Source organism: Homalodisca vitripennis, chromosome 3 (assembly GCF_021130785.1).
Source record: "Homalodisca vitripennis isolate AUS2020 chromosome 3, UT_GWSS_2.1, whole genome shotgun sequence".
NCBI classification, from domain to species: Eukaryota; Metazoa; Arthropoda; class Insecta; order Hemiptera; family Cicadellidae; genus Homalodisca; species Homalodisca vitripennis.
In genome coordinates, this window is record NC_060209.1 from 95,552,634 (window position 1) to 95,577,534 (window position 24,901).

General features: G+C 34.4%; 1 protein-coding gene across 4 annotated transcripts in view; it reads left to right on the forward strand.

Annotated features, from left to right (window-relative positions):
* Nucleotides 1–24,901, forward strand: part of LOC124357194 (protein tramtrack, beta isoform-like) — a 79,522-nt gene that overhangs the window by 20,845 nt on the left and 33,776 nt on the right. For 3 of the 4 annotated variants that reach the window (XM_046808727.1, XM_046808729.1, XM_046808730.1), the window contains exon 6: nucleotides 3,434–3,508. In XM_046808727.1, coding sequence (XP_046664683.1) covers nucleotides 3,434–3,508 — 75 coding nt within the window. Of the gene's footprint in view, nucleotides 1–3,433; nucleotides 3,509–4,652; nucleotides 4,910–24,901 lie in introns of all 4 variants that reach the window. The other variant, XM_046808728.1, reaches the window with a different exon arrangement.

Here is a 24,901-nt window from a genome sequence, read left to right on the forward strand (position 1 = left end):
AACCAAGAAATCAGAGAGATGTTTCAATCTCCAGACGTTGTAGGAGAAGCAAAGAGCAGGAGACTTCGGTGGGCAGGCCATGTGATGAGGAGGGAGGATGATAAATTGATTAAAGAGGTTTGGAAACACAATCCAGTTGGAAGAAGACCTCGAGGTAGACCCAAAAATCGCTGGAAGGACCAGGTGGAGAAGGACTTGCGGAAATTGAGAGCGGGTCAGGGGAATTGTGAAGACAGGGAGAGATGGAGGCAGCTGGTTGGCGAGGCCAAATACCACCTAGGGTATCCATGGCCATGGGAGTAAGAGTAAGTAAGTTCCCAATTTATGTCTCTGTCAAGATCAATACGCAGATATTAACTTTAGATAACTCAATTGCAGAGCCACTCAGCAAAAAGGAACCAATGCTGTCCTTCCCCTCCAACTGATGTCTTTTTGTAAAGGCTACAGCAACAGCCCTGGCTGTGTTAACACTAAGACCAACCATGTCGCTACACTTTCCTTAGTCTGCATTAGCCCATTCATGACGATCAAATTACAGAATTACAATGTCATCTGTTTTTTTGTTGAGAACTCTTCCAGATGTCACCAAACCTACTGTGTTTCTCAGAATGTGGTTCTTGCTGGACATGTCTTATTTTGCTTACAGTTATTTCTCGTGTGCAGCATGAGTCACCCAAAATTAAAACATGTGCAGATCATAGCTACTGTCATTGCCCACTTCATCATTACATCTAGGTTTCAAACTACAGGGTATATCTTTACATTTAGAGATAGAGAGATTTGCATCATTTCCTTATGTGACGATATCAGAGAAAATTAAAAGACTGCAGCTAAACCACACAATTCAAATAATTTTATTGCCAGATTTATATAAATCCAGTTTTATATGCATGTCACAATATAATGAATCGTCACTATATAATAAAACAGTATTAATAATGATTACTTTAATTTCTAATCCAACCTAATTCTTTGACAAATATTTAAACAATGATGTAGCAGCTTCATCAAGACTGTAAAATGTTGTCCCAGTCCCGGTCAGATGATGACGCATCAGACACGCCATGAAAACATTAAAGGGTAGTGAAATAATCTATTCTCCAGCTTAGATAAAAAAGCATTGTTTATGAAAGTAAGACATAAGAGAGGATCCAATATTGAACCTTATGGGATCTCCTGTTTTTGCAGCAGAAAATCAGACTGCTAACTTCTGCCCCTGTGACTCAGTTGATCATATTGAACTCGTCATACCAGAGAGGATTGAAACCATTATAGAATAATTCTGCAGATACCAAATCGTTCCAAGTTTACATAGAAGAGTTTGATAGTCCATAACATTGAGTGCTCACTCAGATCACAAAACAGTCCAAAACATTATACCTTCACTCAAACGAAGATAAAATACAATTGTTGACCAAAGTCGTTGAGTCATAGGTCCTTAGGCTTGCCTGAACCCAAACTGGCAAGCAGATAGAATTATTTTTGTGTACAGTCTATTAAACTCAATCTTTTTAACATTTTGGATATCACTGGTGTATTTGTTGATATTGGTCTATATCAGAATACCAGCTACATTTTTAAAGATGTTAGACAAATCTCACAACACTATTAGACAAAGTGTCGTAAAAACAAAACCTTAAGTACACATACGAGTTTTAAAACTTTGTTGGTGTTACACAATATAGTTAGAACAGGGACTTTATAGGTAAAACAAGAAGACTTTTAAATGTTAGAATAAAATAAAGAAAATACAATAAAAGGATAAAAAAAATAACAATATTCCTCATTGTCCTAACTTTGCCCCTTATAAAGTCAAGTTTCATTTCATCATTGTTCGTCTAAAGATCATCATATGGATTGGAATGATACCATCATAATCCACTGGAAAACTATTTCTGAAAAAGAAAATGAATCAAGGTGTTCTACATTTATTTAGCAGACCAGCCATTTGGACAACCAACAGTTGAAATAAGGATGATTTGCCTGCCAACACTGATAAAAAGAATCAAGTGGCGTGGGGAGTTTAAATAGATCAATGTGCAGTTGTGATACACAATAATACAACACAAACTGTTAGTAAGTGTTGTGTGGTTTCAAGAATATCTTCTAGAATTAATTCTGTACTTGAGAGTATATTGTAGGTGTCTTACACCACTGAGATTGCTCACAGTCAGGATGATGTTATTTATATATTAGTGATGGGTGAAAGCCGAATCGTGAATCTCAAATCCACCTCTGAAATTCTCTTGGACCGTCCATATTTTCAAGCAATGCAAGTGCAGATATCAGTTGAGTTGGTGTACTATTTTCATTTTCAGTGCCTCCTATATCTTGAATAAAGATCTATATAGTGTTCACTTAACACAAATAGAAGTCCAAAGTACCAAATAACTTAAATACCAAATAACAATAGTTTCGTAAAGGCCAAAAAAGCAGTGTCATCTGGTCAATCAATTGTTGACATGTGAGTGTTGTGCAGAATATCCGTGGTCAACCTACATAGTCTACGGCCGACCTCAAAAAGTTAAAGCTATTTAGTGATTAACTAATGTTAATCATTGGATGTTATGATTGGAAAGTACTGTTTTAAATAACTACCATGTGAAAGAGTATCATCAAAGACTGATGGGAAACTGAAGCAGGCATGTTTGGGATACTAACTAATTATATTGAATCACAAGGAGAATCAATGATTGTTGTTCAAGCAAATGTGAGAGGTAAAGTAAAATGTTGACCGCCTAATCTCAAGGAACTGCAGAAAATGAGACATTGCCATTCTATTTGTCAAGCAGAAATCGGAGCACTAAGTTCTCCTATCATTAGCTTGAATATGGTGTGGAACTATGAGACCCGCAATAAACCAACTTCCTCGTGTGTCAAAAATCACAGGAAATAAAAAAGCTGACCAATTATCCGGGAAATGGGCTTTCAATTAAATATAGTCCGAACCAGGCTTTCACTTAAATACAGTCTGAACCAGGATACTGAATGGTTACCACATCCTTTAGGGGGGATGGAGATGATAACCAAAGAAGAAACCTTTGGGACAGAAATCTAGACATGCCAAAGATTTACTCAGGAACTTTAAGTGGAGCTGAAGAGCTTGTCAGACTTAACAGATCCAAGCTAAAAGCATTGACAGGCTTCCTTATAGGGAACTGCAAAATCAACGAATACCTGAGGAAGCTTGGATTGATAAAAATGAAACTTCAGGTTCTATCAGGGCAGGCAGAAAAATTACATAATCTGTTAGTAGAATATAGTGCATTAGTAGGAAGAGCTAATCAGTGTCAACCCCCTGAAAGTATTCTAATTCATAGTAGAGCAAGATAAGAATAGGAAATAAAATAGACCTATAAGGAAAACCACACCTTGTCATCTCCTGACACAATTCAATACAAACATTTTGTTATTTTCTTTCAATGTGTTACAGGTTCATTTCCTCCTTTTCCTGTGACGGGAATCGTGCCAGGAAACGCTCCACTTCCTGAACAAGTCACGCCCACGGGTGAGTCAATACTTCTTTGTTTAATATTAAAGACGTTTCCCATAATTATTGTAAACAAATGTATGGTGTAGTGGTTTTTTCCTTTTGGGTTTAGAAGTGATTCTATGAATGTACAGTGGAAGTCACAAGACCAGAACAAAACTATTGAAATACAGTGAATTACTTTGTAGAGTTTATAACTGCCAAATCCTTTACGTGCCCATTGATCCTAAATTGTGTTTTGCAAAATTTACAGTAAAGAATCACATACTCACGAGATGATGTTAAACATACTTTGTAATTATTAATGTTATACAGAATTGTAATAACTAGTTTTACGTACTTCTCTTACACACAATTCTTTCTGACTTTTGTTCGCTGCGTTATCTTTGTGTTGTTGGTCTTCATTCTATATATTGTATCAGTTCAGTGTTGTATCACACTGCATTACGGACTCACTACAATCGATGGTTCCCTCAGCACTTTGTGTCTGTGCATCATTTTGTATGCAGTTTGCAATTAAAATAAACTGTGTATGAACAGTGTATACCATATATATTGCAATATCTGCATTAAAAGGTATATTTTGACTCAAAGCTCCAGTTTTTCTTATCTAAGTGAACTCTGAATATTGTTGATTACCAAATTGGTCAAAATAAGTGCTGTTTTTACTATAAAGACTAAATGTAAACAGCATATATTTCAGCCCGGAACTTTTAAATATAAGTGTGGTAGAACCTGCAGTAATTTTGACACTAATAGGATTACATGTCATTCAGTTAAACGGAATAAAACATTTGAACACAATTGTTTCTGTGGATTTTTTATCATGAGAACAAACAACCACAAATTCAGAATTTATCACTTATAAGTTTATAAGAATTAGTTTATCAGTGTTGTATTACGAACTTGTGTAATTAAATTATGCACAAATAAAACATAAGTAATAAGAAACGTAATAGTCAGCTAGAAAACTGATATTTTCTTATAACTTCAAAGTTCTATGAAAATGAAAACACTTGATTAGTTTAAAATCCAACCATATCCCAAAAAAGAAACTGTAGCAGACAGTGTGTAGTAGTGTGTAGTGGTGGGGATGTAGTGGTGGGCACAGGAGTGCCTGCTGAGGTTGCGCAATGACTCAGAGGCGCTCTTGTGTCCACAGGTAGGGGGGAGTGGAAGTGCATGCAGCCTCAACGCTGCTACCTCTGCCACAAGGTGTTCAGCAATTCAGGAAACTTGCGCCAACATATCAGCAACATGCACATGCCTCAGCAGTACGTACCGTGTCAGATCTGCCATCGGGTGTTCAAGAACAAGGAGTATCTGAGGAAACATCATGTACAGACACATAATGCTCCCTTGCGACGGCCTCGGCCTGGCTCCGCCGATCGAATCTTCCGCTACCAATGCTGACAACGAGTGAGTACACTGCTGTAACACTCACACACACGGTCTCATGTACAAGTACAAAATAATATTTATATGTACAACTTGTGTTGAGTCATTTCTGAACACATAAGGTTGTATAATTTGTAGTCAACATACTGTAACAGGCATCTCAGTTAAGCAAATCAACAGTTAGATTATGTTTATAGATCTACCATCTCATTACTTCCTCATGTGGATAACTATCCTAACACATAGACTACAAACCAGCTAAAATAAACTAACCGAATCCTCAATCTGGAATCTACAGAATCTTCAATAAAGATTTGAATTCCATAATCAATATATATGGGATTTGATATTCTAATCTGTGGAGATTTGCCATGTCATTAATTATCGGCTGATTGAAATTACAAAAATTACTGATCACTAAAACGTGTTTCAGATGTACTTATTATTTTCAAAACTATAAGTACATTACGTAATCTAGCAAATTATTGTGCTTTCATAATTCGCAGAGAACAGCAATAAACAAATTACTGAATGATATTCCTCCTGGCAGTCCTCGATTCTCTAGTAGCACAACAGCAGCAATAAATAGTAATCTTTACTGTTAGACTATGTATTAAGCATCGTCTACCACCGCAATCAATAGTATCTCCACAACCCATAAACTCCATACAAGATCACAATCTAAAGGTCAAAAATATGTCAGACCTTCCGTTTACATAACAAAATATTATACAGGAAGATTGAGCGCTCAACAGTAAAGAGCAACAATAGGTTGTGTTAGTAAGTTCTATTTTCAATTTTTGGTCTGAAGAGTCAACATGTACTGGTTTGCATGTTCTTGCGAGGGGCAGTACATGTCCAGGTTATATAAGGGATATTTCCATGTTGAATGTGAACTAATACACATGTACAACAATCATCTATATATATAAAAATGAATGTTTGTATGTTTGTCCTTTATGGAATCGTGAACTATTCATGATGAAACTAGATCACGATGAAAATTTGTACGTATATGTATTTTTCCACGGAGAAGGTTTATAAGCTATGCCCATCCCTTTCCCGATTCAGGATTCCGCCCCACTGGTTACAGAAATACCCATAAGAAATGCATTGCAGCAAACATATGTTAACGTCTTTTCAAATTTTTAATCAGCTGTTCTTTGTAAACATATATTACACTTATAGTTTTAAAGCATAGAGTAAGCTTAAGAGAAACGACAAATTTTGTTTAAACTGTTTTTGCAATCACTGTTAAACATAGACTTTACTATCCAGATAATACAATTCAAATTTGACGTAAAAATTCACCTTTAACTGCAATATTTATTTAATATAAACCATGCTCATGCTTGATCAGAAGAGTAATGCAGATATCATAATTACTATCTTACGTTGGCTACAAATATAAAGAATGTTATAAAATCAACCTTAGTTGTTTTTTTTGACAGAAGTATGGTTCTCAAAACTCCGTGTGTACATATTCTCTCGATCGAGACAACAAAGCAAGCTCAATCGTGGCATCGGAGATATAACTAATTTAATCTAAAATTTATTATAGTAAAAAAAAAATTTACTAAGTAATATAAGGACTTCGGTTCTTAAGATTTGCGTGCGAAGCCGTGGGTAACAGCTAGATAGAGGCAGGAATATGGTACATACCTTCATAATACGCCCAAGAGGCTCACGATGGAACGACTATCAATTATCTCAGCAATGTTTAGAATGTGATAGAAAAAGAATAAGTGAATATAGTGTACTGTTTTCAACGGGAAATTGCGTGCGAAGCCGCGGGCAACTTTTGCAAAAAATTATTGAAATGCGCAGCAAAGCGCGCCGGGCCCGCTAGTAATTAATAAAGCCGTAGTCTTGAGCTTTAAAAAATATATTTTTTGTAGTAATTAAGCACAGGTGGTTGTAATGTAATAGTGGCTTGCAAGTTCAAATCGCCTTCGACTGTATCTTAATGTGATCGGAATGTTACAGAGTTTTGTGGTGTGGGTAGGAGGGAGTAGGTAGTCCAGAAACCATGTCCCCTTGAGTGAAATGCGATTCTTATTGAACCATAAATCCAATCTTTATTATAAATATCCCTTCTGCCTTAGTCAGAGGTAGGTAGTTTTCAAATGTGGGTACCATCTCAATTTGTCAAACTATAGATACTTTATTAGTCTATAACGTATTAGTGTATTGGCTTTTAATTTGCACAAGACTCAAGATACAAAATTATGGACTTGGTTTAATACAATCCATCTATAAAATTTTATCTGTAACACATTCACTTATAATGAATCATTGTTATTGTATATACCTGTAATACCTTTGAACAGCTGCCACCTTCAAACTGCAGGATATCGAAACATTTTAAGAAAACATTGCTTGGAATTGCTTTGCAATTATATATAAAGTTTAAAATTTTATTTATGTTGTGACATACCTCAAATAAAGATTTTGGCAAATGCGAATGGCCGCTATCTTTTGTTGGTTGAGACTGCCTCCGAACTTATTTAAGCAATGCATAAGTAGCTTAGTACCAAGTTCAGTTTGAATCGGTGAGTAATTATGGCATTATTTCTGCAATGTTATTATATGGCCTATTTAAAACTTGTACGGCCACAGTCTGTAAACCATCAGAGATATCAAAAATCATGTAAGAACCAAAAACAAACATTATTGTAAATGATTAGGAAATTTGAAAACACTTTTGTGTAGATCTAAATGCTAGGCGCAAAGATTGTCTCTGTAAAAAGTTTAGAGTATTGATATAATATTAAGGCAGTGTGTTCACAATGCGAGCTATATTGCATAACCCTTTTTACATAAATATTTATAAACATAAGATTTGCTTCTGTAATTCGAATCTGGCGTTAAGGACCACTTTGTTCGGTTCTAAGTAAGTTGATTACATTTAAATACATAAACCAATATTTAAAACTTATTTTTGTGAGGCCTTGCCATTTGAAAGGCCTCACAAAAATAAAAGTTTTAAATATTAGTTTATGTGTTTAAATATAATTAAGTTAACAGTAGACAATACAAGCTGCATCTTCAAAATTCCTAAGTAAGTTGTTTTATTAATAATAGTGTTTTTAACTTATTCAGTTGTAATTGTGTGTAATATTTCAATTGATTTGTTGAACGTTAGTGAAGCCAATAAATAGGGGAATGTCGATATTTCTCTTGTTTCTGTCTATCCGGTGAATATCTAGTGAGCGAAAATTAAAAAGTTAATGTAATATTTTTGACACTTGAACTGTAATAATGTTTCCAATAGAGAGACAGTCATGATATTATTAACATCTTAACTACCAAATTGTTGACTAATTTATAACATAATATACAACTGAAATTGAAATAGTTAGGTGCTGTAAATTAAACAATTGTGTCAGATTAAAATCTCCAAAGCTGTTTGGTATCACAAGTAAAATAATGTGAGACAAATAATGTTTTATTTGAACAAAACTATCAACCTGTTAAATAAGCATATACAATGTCAGTACAAACAAAAAAGTAGATATAAAAAACCCTTAATTTTATTTATTGTCTGTTGACTAGATAATTTTTATGAATAACAATATGTTGGTTTATACATTCGCTACCGAGGGGACCAGAGGTAGAGGATGATGACACTCGTATTATCAGAAGCCAAACTAATATTGTATGCTACAGCTAGAGTTGTGCTGACATATAAGTTCATGTAACTGTCATCTGTTAGAATGGTTTCAAAGTTAGCGTACAATATTTCAATTACCATAGCTAAAAATAAATAATGTAATTGCAATAATGCGATAGTTTCCCAGTTCTTGGACAGTTCATGTGCAATGGAAGTTATTAACAGTCGATTGCATTTGAGATTATCTAAGAGATGAATACCAGAAATATTGAAAATCAAGGGTAAAACAGAAAAATAATTTGATTAATTTTGTTGCTGCTTCGTGGTGTCTCAGTTCAGAACTAATCCTGACACGTTGAGCTTTAACAATTATTCTTCGTATAACCCCAATAACTGTGTCACCTGTAATTTATCTGTGGAAGGAGGATAACACTATCTCAATATTTTGGTATGATTCCTTCATATCACCTAGATGATAGGTTTGTGTTATGTTTAGTTATCCACTTGAGGAAAAGATCAGATAGCAGGTCTTGAAATGTAGAGTTATGTATTTTTTCTATAATTGAACATTTGCAAATGTAAAAACATCTCCTTTTACCTTCATGAACAAAACTATTCGTTGTTAAAAACAAATTTTAAACAAAGCATCCTTATAAGGATTGGAAACAGTAAAACTTTATAAAGATATGGATTTGATTAGTAATAAATGCTGAAATGTTACCGAGTTATCATCATGAACTGTGTGAGTGTGTGTTACAGTCTGTACTACTTATGTGGCTGTGACAGTTCTTCTTCCCTTACTGTTACACAACTACAATGAGGAGAGAGGAGAAATATTTATTTTAGTTTTAGAATGTTCAGAGATACCACGAATAAGTGTATCAAAATATGGTTATGAAAGTTAACTAGTGAATGTAAATCACCAAGCAAGACTACATGTAAAAGATATCTCAGAAAAATTATAGAATGTTACTAATCTTTTTAGACAAAATCATATATATATAAAACCATCTCAGTTCTCCCAGATGCCGTAAAATAATTTTTATATACTACCTAAAACTTAATATTTTGCTTAAATTTTAGTGTCTTGTTTATTTTGTAATAATAAGTGAAATTAGAAATTCCTAAATGTTTACAGTTCAAAGTGAGCAAAAAGCAGTTGACTTATGCCAAGAAAGGTTATTAGAAAAAGTTTGCATTGTAATCTATGTAAATTTTCCAATACACAGAAAGTGTAGAATATGGTATAGTTTGAGTCAAACTTAATTATTTGTCAGTTTCTTTAAAAGAATTGGTTTTATGTTAAGGAGTTTTTTTGTGTCTAAGCATATTTAACTTGAGATAAAATTTTAAATAGGTTTTTGAAAAGTATTACTTATTTTATAAATTAAACTATTTAATATTAAATAAATTTTATTTACATTCAAACTAAACTATAATTACTTAGGTAAATTCAAACAAGTTTGGTTTCTGTTACAATTTAATAAATAACAGTTTATTTTCTTACAGTTACAAGAGTGTAAGAAATGTAAAGATTTAAATTAGCCTACAATGTAACACTACAGAAATGGGGGTCAAAAGTTATTTAAAGTGACGGTCAAATTCTATGTATTTAAAAAGTGCCATGAATTGTAGTAGGGTATGGTTGATCGTGCTGACAACAAAGTCTCATAATAATTTACATTACAAATGTATCAAGGATGAACCTGGTGTCTTGACCACGTCCAAAGCTTCACATGCCAACTGGACGAGATATCAAGTTCTGTACAAGTAAATATTCGTAAAGTAAAATAATTTAAAACATATAAAATTATATGTATTGAAGCGATTAAAACTTTACTCTTCTTTACTCCAAATTTTCCTCAGATAGATTGTAAGGGCTATGATTATCAAGTGACTGAAGATTCTAACACAAGGTCAAAAGTAATAGGCAAAATTATATAACTATTTTTAAAAAGTAATTTTTATTTTCCCCAAACTTTTCATAGGCTACCAAAAAATATTATACATGTTCTAAACAAATGAGAAAAAATATTGAATACCGATTATCAGCATGTTCTGGACTGCCCAAAATATGAATAAAATTTCCTCTTCACTAATCGAAGAACTTAAATCAAATTAAATCTTAATACCATTAATTAATATTAAATAGTATATATACAAATAAATTACAGTTGAAAGAAAATCTAGAACCATAATTGTTCTTTTATACAGAAAATTAAAACTTTTTCATATGTCTTGGTAATAATAAAATGGGTATATTTAAAATCCATAACAACAAAAACCTCCTTTCTTAAATAAGTCAAATGCTGCACACTAATAAAGTGAGGACTCTTATTTCACATTTTACGTTCATGCTAAACATTAAATATCGTATTGCAAATGTGTTTTAGTTGCAATAAAACAATATTTAAACGTCATAACTGGGAAATTGTTGGTCTATATGTACCTTTCCTTTTATAATGTTTAGTGTATTTGTGCTGTAATCATTATTGTGTTATAAATAAAAATACAAATACACAATTTGCATTGTCATTTGTAAGAACATACTTACAAATTATAACATTACGTAAGAACATACTTTTTGTAACTGAATAGTTACTAATATAGATCTTGTTTATTTATACTTATACACTTTTGTAAAATGTATACACTTCAAAGAAGACTAAACTACTTGGCAATTAATTAAATAAAGTTATTTTTAAATACAGTATTTATTTTAATGAACCATTTGTTTTTCCTCTTGTTGGGAATAAGTTTTAACAATTCTGACCAGATAGCTGGTGAGTCATGTGGTGTGCTGTGGTGTAGCTAGTCCACTGCTCTTAATGTGTTGTAGGAGTGGATATTTTCTCTCTTGTGCTCTGTCTGTAGACAACTACTATGAGGGTTTTTTTAAGTAAACGTCTTTTTTTTTTTTTTTCAAAAATATACAACAGTTATCTTTTTCAAAATACATTTATTTTCAGAATCTACATACTTTTCTTTATTTTTATACATAGTTGCCTTGTTTGTTAAGGCACTTACCATATCTTAAAACTACAGGGTCTGTATAATAAGTAACCGGACTGACTTCAGGAAATTTTTTATTGGCAAAATATGTACAATTTTTCTTTAGAAATCTTCAAAGTAGTCCCCATTGGAGTCGATAACACGCTGATACCGTATTTTCCAATCCCTGAACGCTCCCTGGAAGTCGGCAACCTCGATATTGTCTAGAGCCCTCGTCGTAGCACGTAGAACGTTTTCCAGAGTCCCGAACCGCGTCCCCTTAAGGTGTCTCTTGATCTTGGGGAACAGAAAGAAGTCCGGTGGTGCCATATCCAGGCTGTAAGGAGGCTGTGGCAACGTTGCCCTCGACTGTTTTGCCAACTGTTCGGTGACGAGCAGGCAGGTGTGTGACGGTGCATTATCGTGATGGAAAATCCACGAATCGGCAATCTCCGGACGGACTCGGTGAAACCGGGCGGTTAGTCGACGGAGCACCTCTGTGTAGTACTGGCCGTTTACAGTTTGACCGGGTGGCACAAACTCTTTGTGAACAATGCCTTTCACGTCAAAGAAAGCAATGAGTATCGACTTCACCTTCGATTTGCTCATGCGCGCTTTTTTCGGTCGTGGTGACGCCGGTGTGTGCCACTCCGAACTCTGCCGCTTCGTCTCAGGATCGTATTCAAAAACCCACGTCTCGTCTCCTGTAATAACGTGGTTGAAAAACTCTGGTTCGGTTTGCAGTCGATCAAGGATTTCCTAAGCGACAGCAACACGACGCTTCTTTTGCTCATCAGTCAGGTGTTTGGGTACCAGCTTCGCGCAGATCTTCCTCATGCCCAGATCGTTCTTAATAATGTTTTGAACGGTCATCTTATCAATTCCGACCTCATCTGCGATAGCCCGAATGCTCAGACGACGATCACTGTTCAACACATCACACACTTTTTGCACATTTGTGTCCGTGTGACTCGTTGATGGAGGACCGACGCGCTGTTTGTCATGGACGTCATCGCGGCCCTCCCGGAAAATTTTGTGCCACTGAAATACCTGAGTTCTGGAAAGAGCATCCTCACCGTAAGCCTCTTGAATCATTTGAAGAGTTTCCGTGCCGTGCCGTTTTCTTGAGTTTGACACAAAATTTGCTAAAACGTTGCTCGATCGTACTCTCCATTTTCACTCCGACGGGGTAACTGAACATGCACTCCGCTCTCGCTCGATACTAACTCTCCAAGCGCTTGGAGGCAACTGCTGCAGCCTGGTTCCCTTTCACTAGACCCCCCACCACCACTACAGCACCAGATACTGGTTAGCAGACGCTTTGACGGAGCGGGGCAGGCTCAGTCCGGTTACTTATTATACGGACCCTGTAAGTTCTGAAATCCCCCTTCAAAGAAATTTGCCGCCTGCTCTGACAACCAGGAGTTCACAGCTATCTTGACTTCTTTGTCGTCATTTTAGCGCTTCCCGCCAAGATGATTTTTCAAGTACTGAAAAAGGTGGGAATCGCTCTAAGCAAAGTCGGGGCTGTACGGCGGATGATTCAAAACTTCCCAGCCAAAAGAGTCGATCATTTCCTGTGTCCGAGAAACGCTGTGAAGTCTTGCATTGTCGTGGAGGAGCAGAATTCCCTTTGTCAGCATGTCGCGTCTTTTGTTTTGAATGGCGTGTCGGAGACTAACCAGGATTGCGCAGTAGGCTTCTGAGTTAATCGTCATTCCTCACGGTATAAAGTCCATTAGCAAAACACCGCACCTGTCCCAGAACACAGTTGCCATAACTTTGCGCCATGACAGCGTTTGCTTGTCTTTGACTTTGACCGGAGATATTGTGTGCCGCCATTCCATGGACTGTTGCTTTGATTTAGGATTGATATGGGATACCCACGTTTCATCTCCTGTGACAATTCGACTCAATATGTCATCTCCTACCTCGTCTTAGCGGGTCAAGAGATTCAAAGAACTGTTCAATCTTTTTTTTGTGATCCTCAGTGAGGAGTGTTGGTTGGTACCCATCTTGAGCACAATTTTTTAAAGTTTAGGTTTTCTGACACAATTTTGTACAGTACTGACCTGGACACTTGAGGAAATTCTATAGAGATAGTGGTTGTTGTGAACCGTCTGTCCTCATGAATTCTTGCGTCAACTGCAGTAACCAAATTTTCCATGATCACAGATGGCCGGCTTGAGCGATCTTCATCGTGGGCATTTTCGCGGCCATCTTTAAATTCTCTGACCCATTTCCGCACTTTACCTTCACTCATTGCCTTGGCACATACACCTCACAAAGCTGATGGTAAATGTCAGCAGCCGACACATTTCTTGCAGTCAAAAATCGTATCACCGATCGAATCTCACACACGGCGGGTGATTCGATAATGTGAAACATCTTAAAGATCCACAGTAATGCGTACAGATTAGCTACAGAGCTGCAACTGACATGAAGTTGTTGGCTAGGAGTTCCGGGCGGCGGGGCACACACTCGTTACGGCAGGAACGCGAACTACTACCGTGTACGGGAGAACGGTCCTTACTTTAAAAAACAGCCCTCGTATGTAAATATAAAGCACAATGATAGTCATAATCCTCAGTGATTTAAAGGCGTCTCTTCAACACTGTTGGAGTGAGGTATCTTGAGCCTTTTTCTGGAGAATCAGTATTCTGTGGAGGTTCTGCTGTGATGTTCCTCCCCATACAGTCAAGCTGTGTCTTACGTGTGATTCTACCAGGACATGATATGCTACTCTTTGAGCCATTTGTCTAGCTATCCACTTAATTCTTAGTACAGGAAAAATTAGAGATCCAAGCGTTTTGTTTAGACTTAACATGTTCAGTCCAGGAGAGATTGGCATCTATTGTGAAATCAAGTAAATTTGAAGGACCCAGCAGGGATCTCTTCTGGCTGGTTTATACCTACCAGTTGAACCCACCACTCGGCACAGCAAAAACCGATGTGCCACTTCAATCTGGGACAACCTTATGGATGTCCAGTAGCGGCACATCACTAACCGCAAATGTTGAGATTCTGGGGTTCATGGGCAATTCAATAGGTCTAGTCTACTGTGGAAGATGACTGTTGGAGTTGGTGGGGTTTGTTCCCTTACCTCAGAGGCTCTTGTTAACCTCAACAAGGGTGTGCCACCCCCTGCCTACTTTGACTGGAGATGCTGGTTCAGAGCTGGCCTCCCCTTCTTCCGGGATGACTTGAGACTTCATTGATGATGAGATGTGCTCTAATTCTTCCTCATGGATCTCGATAGGAGGCGGCCCCTACTCCCTAACCTTACCCATCCTGAATATCCTATCACTCCGGAAGCAGCGCGAAGGTTCTTACAGAACTATGTGCAATTTATAAGCTTCTTGTCCTAAGAAAACAAAAAAAAAATAAAGTAAGTTTGAATATATTTCTACTACAACATGGAAACTTCTGGGATCTGCTCTTGTCTTCTGCTGAAATTAAGTTGAGTGAATTTTTATGGATTAATTTAATTGCTCGGTCGTTTTGGAGGCAGTAATGTAAATCTTTTTCAGTTGAATTAGTGATTGCTGATTGTAGTCTCTGTGCCATGTTATGGTGAAGAAGGAGTGTTGTGTCGTCTGCATACATAATGGCGAGAACATTTTATAGTTTATGAAGTCATTGAAATCATCAGTAAACAGTACAACTAAGAAATTATCCAAAACTGCCCCTTCACTTATCTAGGTACTGTCTGAGGATAGGATCTAAGAGTGCAAACTGTTTTATTATGGTTCTATGGATTTCCACAATTTAGCTGCAGTTTTCACCACCCAATCCTTTGATCTGCCTTGAAATCCAGAATTAATATTTTCTTAAATAGCAAATTATGTCCCAATCTATCAAATTTTTTGCTGTGTCCAAAGGGATGGCTGAGACTTTTTATTTTCTAGTTGATCTTTAACATATTCTACTAAACTTTTCATGATAGTGATGGTGGATACTACCTTCAGGAATTCATGTTGGGTTTTGTTAGCAGTTCTTGCTCTTGCAAGTGAGTTACCATTTTTAATGCTATGTTTTCAATAGTTTTGGAAAAAGTAGAGACCAAAGGTCGAATAATTTTTCAGTTTGGATGTAGATCCTTTCTTGTCCTTAAATTAATTTAGTATATTTTCAGTTGTAAAGGGAATTGGCAAAGATCAAAAGAGATGAATGGAGTTGCTATTTGTTTTTCATAATGCTTAACTGCTTTTGATAGGACGTCATCATTACCACATGACAGAATGACTAGATTATGATGGATGTTTATTTACACTAGGTTGTTGAAATATGGTATTTATTTGGAGAGCATTTAGGTTTCTTTTCAGAGTGATATTTGAAGATTGGCAGAAGTAGCCAGTGTTAAAGTGTTCTACAATCACCATGGGGTTGCTCTCAATTTTCCCTTGTATTTCTAGCTGTGAAAATTGAAAATCAAACTTTCTTTGTTGTTTTTCTGAGTTCATGATGTTACAGAGCGCCCTAAATTTGTTTTCATAGTTGGTTGTTTGTTTATTTGCATCTGGTTGTCTAAACTTTTAGTTTTAAATCATAAGCTTTCTTTTTCCATTTCACTATGTCCTTGTCAAGTTAATTTCCTGTCAATTCGTATCTGTGTGAAGAATTCTTCTTTCAGCATGTTTACTTCAGGGTCATATTAGAACTTAAGTTTTGCCTCTTGGCTTTGATTTTGAGAGAGGACACCCAATATCTAAAGCTCTTCTTATAATAGCTGAAATGAGTTGTGTGTTTCTTCAGCATTTGAGGTGTTGTGTACACTGTCCCAGCTCTTCTCATTTCTTATGTTTGTTCTAAATTGAAAATTGGTGTTGAGGATCTTTTTTTTTTTCAAAAATGCTTACAGTGCTGTTTGATTTTTCCATGGAGTAATACAGATTTCATGTGTCAGATCTTGAGTGTATAGATAACAAATAAAGATTTCAACCCCTGGTTTGCTCCTTTATTCTTGGAGTTTGTTCTCTTTGTAAAACTTTTTATAAAGAGCAAGATTTTTATTTTGAAATAGAATGAGTTGAAAGGAAACAAGGAAGACCCCATATAAAGGACAATATTTTGTGAGTATCTATCCAGAAATATTCAAGTATACCTGTAATATTGTAGAGTGTTAGGGGAGGTGATTGGTATCAGTCTATTTTCAATATATAATTTAGATATTGTTTTAATATTTGTGTATTAAAGTGTTATTATAAAAATGTTTTTCAACCCAAACTAATACAAAGTTTGATTACTCGGGGAATTAAGTTTTGTAAGAAAACAAAAGAGCTTAGTGTTAAACAGTCTCAAGTTAAGAATTTCCTTTTGTATTCTATAATGTGACTATCCAGAGTATCAATTTGTTCGAAGTTCCTGGTTATTAGAAGTATGTTACAAGAATTACATTTTTTCTTAATTCATTTGTTATTGCTATAAATGCATTTTTAAATAAAAAAAATGCTCATCTAAAACTTTTTTTTAATTGTTTTAAATAATACTACATCATGGAAATCACTAAGTCCCACTAAAAATGTTTTTCATAATTATTGCAGCAGTGAATAAATCATGAATGCCTAATGCTAGAATCCAGACTTTGTTGTTGGCCATAGTGATGCTTCTGTAAAAGCAGTAAAATATTGTTAAGTTTCAATATAGGGATGTATGTTTCCTTCTAAACTTTCCTACATATAACAAAGTTAGACTTAATGCTATGTATACCATTTTGCTATTCATATGAACTGATGACATTGTGAGGCTATAAACAAGGAACGTTGATCCTCACTGAAGATGTAATGTGTATGTATGACTAAGCAAGTTTTCCTTCCAAATCAAAATGTACTGAATATATTAACATGTTTAAGAACTGCTGTTTAAATTTGAATTTAAACCTTATTAAGGTATAGATAATGTTATAGCCCTGCATCAGAGCTTTAAAGTAATTAATTGATAAAAGTATATTTACAAATATTTAGGAAACAATAAAATTGTAATTAATCATCTTATTTTTAGATCAAACCACAGTACTATGTCAGCAGCTACTAATTTTTAAATCAGATTTTGTTTGTCTTCAGACAAACATGTCATCTGACAGACATGTTCTCTGATCCATCTAACACTTTAAATTGAGAAGTGCTTGATATTCTTTTGGATAAGATTCAACTGTATGGGTTCCTATCTTTGTATTAGACACTTTCTTGGCAAAGATCCTAATTAAATAAACTTTAGCTTTATCTTGTTAAATATTAAACATAACTCAAACTCATAATAGATTAAGGCAGGAGTTTTACAAAATTGTTTTCACCATTATTTTTAATTTACATAAACGATTTCCTTAGTATTATTTTTTCCAGTTTTTGATTCCTTATTGACATAAACATTAATATAATCATGGTGTCTTCATTAATACTATACACTGACAACACAACAGATGTGTTAAAAGACTAAACCTTTGCAAAAATCAAATATGTCAAACATTATGACTTAACTTTTAGATTAGTTTCAAGTGAATAGACTCATATTACATTAAACTAAAACATAAATACTTTATTTCAATTTTATTCAGAACAAATCACAAGTGAATAATTAGTTTACTTTCATTTTAGGAAGATGCAGTATTATTTTCTAAAAACAGCAACATTTTGAGTACAGATATTGAATCAATAATTGTTGTATTAAGTAGATTTGCCAGAAGATTTAAGGATTGTTCCATATGAAATCAAGCAATGAAATAATCATTTTAGCTCATAACTCATGACTTTTTATAACCTTTTTATTTACAAACATTAAATACTGTTAATTTGAGATGTTTTTAATAATAACAATGACTTTTAATTATAAAATGTTGAAACTTGAAATTTTGCTCTTTTTTGTACTGTAAACAAAAATATTTCAGACACTAATACTAATCTAGAAAGTTCAATTTTTTTCATTATCTGTAACAATTAAAAATTTTGCATTTGATTCAAAAAGTGTTTTAATAATCTCATAATGGCTCCCATTTGTCTTTTGTTTTTTTGTTTTTTTTTTTTTTTCAATTGACATTTTTGCACTTGATAAAACATTATTTAGAATACCCAAGAACACTTTTTGTAACTGATCAAAAACATCTCAGTATGAAAAGAAAACTGTTCAGCAGTTTGCCAAATATTTTGAAAATAAGAACTTCCTAGACAGCTTAAAAAATCCTTTTATATAAAATCTTTTGGCATATTAATTTCTCTAAATTACAGGGTTTACATTTTCTATGTTTACTTCCTTTTATTTTATAGTAATTTGAGATAATACATTTTGATATCAATTGATTAGTTTTATTAAGTTAAGAGTTAGATTTAGCATTATTAGTGTTAGTTCAATTCACAATTCCAACCGCTTTTATCCAGGTTTGCTGCATATATAATATTGTAAATATGGCAATAAAGAAATGTTTAGTTTTTGTTAAGAAATTTGTTAGGGAGTCGAGTCTTTGATCTTTTCATAAATTACAGAATATTGTAATTTAACAAGATCTATACAATTTTTAATTTGGTTAACTGATTGAACTCTGTTATCTTTGTGTGATTCTTAGTTAATAATATGTTTGTAGTAAATACGAGACCCACAAGTCACTCACAATTAGTGTGTGGTGCAAGCTAAGCCTGTAGTACCGGAGCTGCTGTGTTCTGGTTACAGTGAACGGGCCGTCGACGGCTCAGATCTGTGTCCTTTGCCAACGATGGTTCAGCAGTTCAGGCAATCTGCGTGTGCACATGATCAACGTGCACGCGCCCAGTCAGAGAGTGCCCTGTGTCGTCTGCCACAAGGCGTTCAAAAACAAGTGGTACCTGCGCAAACACTACGTCAACTCACATAATGCCCCCGTCAAACCCCGAATACGTGCCAATACGTACTCTTTTATTTAATATTGGACATCGCTTGTTTTCATTTCTGTTGTCTTTGGTTCTCATTATTTCTGCTTCATGTTACGAGATGCAGTAGTGAGCTTTTAGTAGTGAGTGATGCGAGTACGCGTACAGTGTCGTGGTCAGCATGTTATATATATCTGTGTAAGCATGCATACTTCTAGTCAGTACTAATCTACATTACCTCAGAATATGTTGCCTTACCTAAATGCGTTCAGAGTAATTTCTAGATATGTATATTTTACTAGATATGAGGTAGTATGGGTTTTCTGAAGGGGAGATTTCTCTTGAGGTGAAGATGGCAACCTCTGGAAGAAAATTGTGACAGGAGGCTTTCTCTGACCCTCAGACAAAAAGTCATTTGTCTGAATGGAAATAAAAAATGTGATGAATAAATAAAGCCCCTGTCAGAAATTACTTACAGATTTCATTGACAGTCACAGAAGTAATGCCAGACTGTTTGCTGCAAACAGCACAAAGAGAAATTTTTACCTCAACAAACTTTTTTTAATATAAAGAAACTATTCTGCAAACTTTTTGAAAACCATGTATTTCGAGATGTTTTGAAGAATTACAAGTTTAATAGATTCTAAATCTATTTTTACAACTTTTTCTTGGTGTATTTAAATTTAAATGTATATAATGGATATTTTAGACTATACTGTGCAGTTGTATACACAATTTTATTTACTGCAGGATATTAATGTACTCTTGTAGCCGGAAATCTTAATTGTTTTTGTTGAACTTACCTTTCTCAGCTGAAAATTATTAACCCTCCAAGCACTAACCATCTCAATAGTCATTATTTCACTAATTTCATTAATTCTTTTCATATCAAGTATATTTCATTGACCGTTTATCGATAGCTATAAACGCTATGTCAACTCCACTTACGTCAATTGATCATCTTTCGTCAGTGTGTCTTATATACAGTGTGAAGCAGACCACCCGTCTGAAATGTAAAATGGCAGAACTGAGAAATCTACCTTCTTTGTAATGTAAACCTCCATATTTCGACCCTAAAGATTTCAAGAAAATAATTTATAATTTTAAAGGTCTCTCTTCACTCATCATTTTGAAAAAGGGGTACGGTTTCATAATTTTTGTACTGTTAACTCGTAAACATTTTTAACTAATTCAAATTTTTATCCAAGGTTACCAAAGAAGTACTTTTATTAAAATATGTCAGTTGTCACTTTTTAGTACATTTCAAATTTTTTTAACAGGTGGGTTCTGAACAAATTGCATTGTTGGGTTGATGCACAGGTTCTGTTTGAGAGTTTCATCAGCAATATAGTTGGGAAATAGTTGTTAAAATGGTTGGCTATACATATAGGGTCATCAATTTTGTCTCCGTTTTTAACTATGAAATCAAAATCAGAAATTGTGTCCTTGTGCTGATGATTTCTCTCGCTGTTTATGATGTCCCAAACAGTCTTATTTTTGTGAAATAGAAGGGTTTTTGTTAAAAACAAAGAAGATAGGTTTCTTGGTATAGCGGCTATACATCATGGTGAGTAAGGTGATCTACCTCACTCTGTGTAATGACATTTGTTACTTCTTTCTATCCTTTGATATAACAGTCAAGTGCGTAATCACAAAGAAATAGAGACTATTTTGTTTGTAATTGATTTTCATTTTGATTTATTATTAGTATGTCAACTACACAAGCGCTAATTAAAAACATTTAAAAGCAAATATTTACAAATTTTATTTAAAACAATGGCCAATACTCAGGTTTTAAATAAAGGTAAGTGATTTTATTTATTTTTTTATTAGTCTCCTTAATTTCCTGAAAACAATGATGTGTAATAGTAAGGTGTGCTAGTTTAAAACTAAATAGGATAGAACAAAATCTGCAGGTATGCATGAGGTTGCAAAAATGGCTTAGCACTTAGAAAGATTTAATCAGCACTTGGAGGGTTAATCCTCTTTTGATAAGTTTAATCCTTTCACTGCCATCAATAACAATTCCTGATGTATGTAAAAAATACACATTTACATGAACCATTATTATGTATGAGCACTATGTTCATAACTAAACATGTATACAACAGATTTTAAATAATATTCCATAAGTTACTGATTGTGTAGCTGGTACCTGTGTTGCATTCCTGATCAATTTTTACTGTGCAATTAATTAACATAATCCTTTTTTAATTTGCTTAGTGTATTAATGTGCTTTTTACAAAATAAAACATTATGATACTGAGTAGAAGTTTCAATTTTTATAGAAAGTCAGAACTAAAAAAGAATTTAAACAAAACGTGAATTAACTGGTATTTTAAGAGTTCATAAATGGTACATTTTGTGTTTTTTTTAATATATTGTTTCTGTCAATGCAACACAAAGGAAATTATAGATTTTGAGAAGAACATGGCATATCAATATTGTAACTTCACATTTTCGTAGAAGTAATTGGGCATACACAAAGCCTTAATGCCTACATGGCATTGCAAATAACAATAAGATAAGATAAATAAATGAATAAGATTCATATGTGCCAATCATGCTTAAAAATTGATTTTTCCTACATAAGGAATGAGAGAAAGATATCCAGGTCTTTACTTAGCCTCTGGATAGGCTCTATCAAACTTTTTCTTTTACCTGAAGATGTCTTGGAAGCATTTCACTTATTACATTAAAAAACCTTTACATGGGTACTTTTATAATGTAAGGAAAACAATAAATTCATTGGAACCAATAAGTGGGTTTTCCTTAATTGCTGAACCGCTCAAATTCCTGAGTGTTAGTTATACTGGACAGTTGCCTCCCTCCTCCTTCTCAAATGATAATTGTGATTAGTGAATTAAATTATTACAACCTATGTTTACTCTAGATTATGGGAACAATCACTATTTTAGTAACTTTTGTATCAAACTGGTTCCACATGTAGTTCCGTAAGTGCCTAGGTGGATTATTATGGTTGATTTGGTTTAAAATCTTATTTTATCTATATATAATTGAATTACGAGAAAATGCTTATTTCCCTTAATTACTGTTAGGCAAAATACATTTACAAATTTGAAATCCTGCTGTTTCTTTGATTATAAAAACGATCAAACATTTTATTTAACAAGAATATCATGTTAAAGTGTTTTTCATTGTAAATAATTTTACATTTGTGATGTTCATTAAAATGTCTTATTTGTATCTTTTTCATTTCCAATTGTAAGGGATTGTTAACTCTAAAAAATGTGCAATATTTTGAAAGGCAGTTCAAAGAAATAAACAATATATCCTACAGTTCTATTTTCTTCTTTTAAAGTTTTCATGTTACAAGGAGAGTTGGGGAAGAGTGTGTGGTAAATACTCAATCAATTGAAGTAAAACAAGGAATATCACAGAAAATTCTAAATATAAATTTTCAAGGTCTTTGTCATAGGTTTATGAGAATGTGATTTATTCTTACTAAGTACGAGGGGGTACCTGACACCATTGTATTATAACATTCTATGTAATTGACGCCATTACTTTTCTTGACGAAAATGTAAATAAAGATTTATTGATTGATTGATTGATTGATTGAACCATGCCGTTTTTGGCTAAAAACTGCCTAACTGAGATGGCTGTGTGTGCCGGTGCGTTGTCGTGGTGGAAGAACCAGTCTCCAGTCTGCCACAAATCGGGTCTTTTCTGGCGAACTTTTCGCTGAACCGAGCTCCAAGTTAACCCACTACTCTCTGATAGTTCCTCAAATGTCTGTCGACGGTCGGTGAGCACAAGTTCACGAATTTTCTCAACATTTTCGTCCGTTCGAGAGGTTGATGGACGTCCAGAACGAGGTTTGTCTTCAATCGACATGTCGCCATTTTTAAATTGAGCGAACCACTCGTAGACCTGAGTTTTTCCCCATAGCATCATCTTTGTAAGCTGTATTCAACATTAAAATGGTTTCTGAAACATTTTTACCAAGTAAAAAACAAAATTTCACAGCTGCACGTTGTTCACTTAAACTTGCCATGACAAAAATCGAAACAAGAACAAAACAGGGTTAGCGAAAACAGTCACTACGAACGAACAGAATGCACTAGGACAACGGAACTGGGGTCACTGAGCTCGCAATGAGTTGCGCGACACACGCCTAGCGGCAGGAATGTGTACTACACGCTGCCGGCTGCCAGCAATACAATTCCGGTTTTTTTTTTGGTACCCCCTCGTATATGTGTTATGTTAGTAGATATTTGTTTTATGTTTATTTTTGACAATGAAGGACTAAAATATGTAACTAAAATGCTGCAGAAGTTTATAAAATGTTGACTTACAAAAACGAACCAAAGTTACAGGACTGAAATGTACAACAGAATTGTTGCAGATTTTCTGTTTCAAAAAATAAAAGCTCAAACCTTAACACCCTCTTGTCCTCTGGTAATAAATGTTGCAAACTAAAATATTAGATGTCAAAATTTTTTAACAAGAAAAATTGGACGTTTATATGTGGTTTTCTAATGATCCATAAGGAAGAGATGAGAATGTATTCTAAAAGTGTTGCTTTTTAGTTTCATTGTAATACTTAATAATGATAATGAGGTAATAGCTTAAATTAGCTTTTAGAATCTTTTGTTGGAGTTGTGAACTTTTAGGATTTCACCATACTGTACGTGGGTCATTTTTTAAGTAAGAACCGATTGTGTATTGAGCCCACACACCCTGTCACGTGACGTCCGTTCAAGTTCAGCCACTCTTAACCAGTTCCCCACTACGCTGTCATTACGTTTCACGTGCCTGCCAGTGTTGGTTGTGTAGTTATACTGCTTTGTTTGTCACCATGTCAATCATTAATCCCGCCGATGTGAAGTGCGCTTCGGTTAATTTTTTCTTGCTGAAATTCACCAACAACAGCTTGTTGTAGTTTATGGTGAGGATGTAATGAACGATGGAAATGTGCAAAAATGGTGTAGGCTTTTTAATGAAAGAAGGACAATCTTTCATGATGAAGAAAGACCTGGATGGCCTACTGTCATGAATGAAGACTTGACACAAAAGTTAATGAAGAAATTTGCCAACCAGGCACTTCACTTCAAACAATATCAGAAACATCAGACAAACTCGCATCAGAAATTCCCACAATTTTCAAGGTCTGAAATGTTTAATATTGTTACTAATAACTTCTTTCAAAAAATATTTGATTGCCTATAAGTAAATTTGACGTAGAGTGTCCACCCATTACTCACACACATACATGAGAAAGAATGTGTAACTGACATGAGCAGCCATCTTGTTTCGATTGTATTATGTTGTAGATCATTATATTAAAATATTCAAAAGTGTTATATGTCATAGGGTTATCTCTATCCAATTTTATGAAAGATTTGCTCAAACAGTTTTTATCAGTGGCTAGTTTTGCAGATGAGCAACAATGTCATCATGTCTGTTCTTCCAGCTTTTAGATCTCATTAGCTAGATCAAATCCTATGTCTTAGAGAAGACTTTCAGAATAAGATTTGGTTAAGTTTATTCTAAGATCTTTGTTGCCAATTCAGAAATGCCTTAAGGATCCAATTTTGGATTTCTAAACTT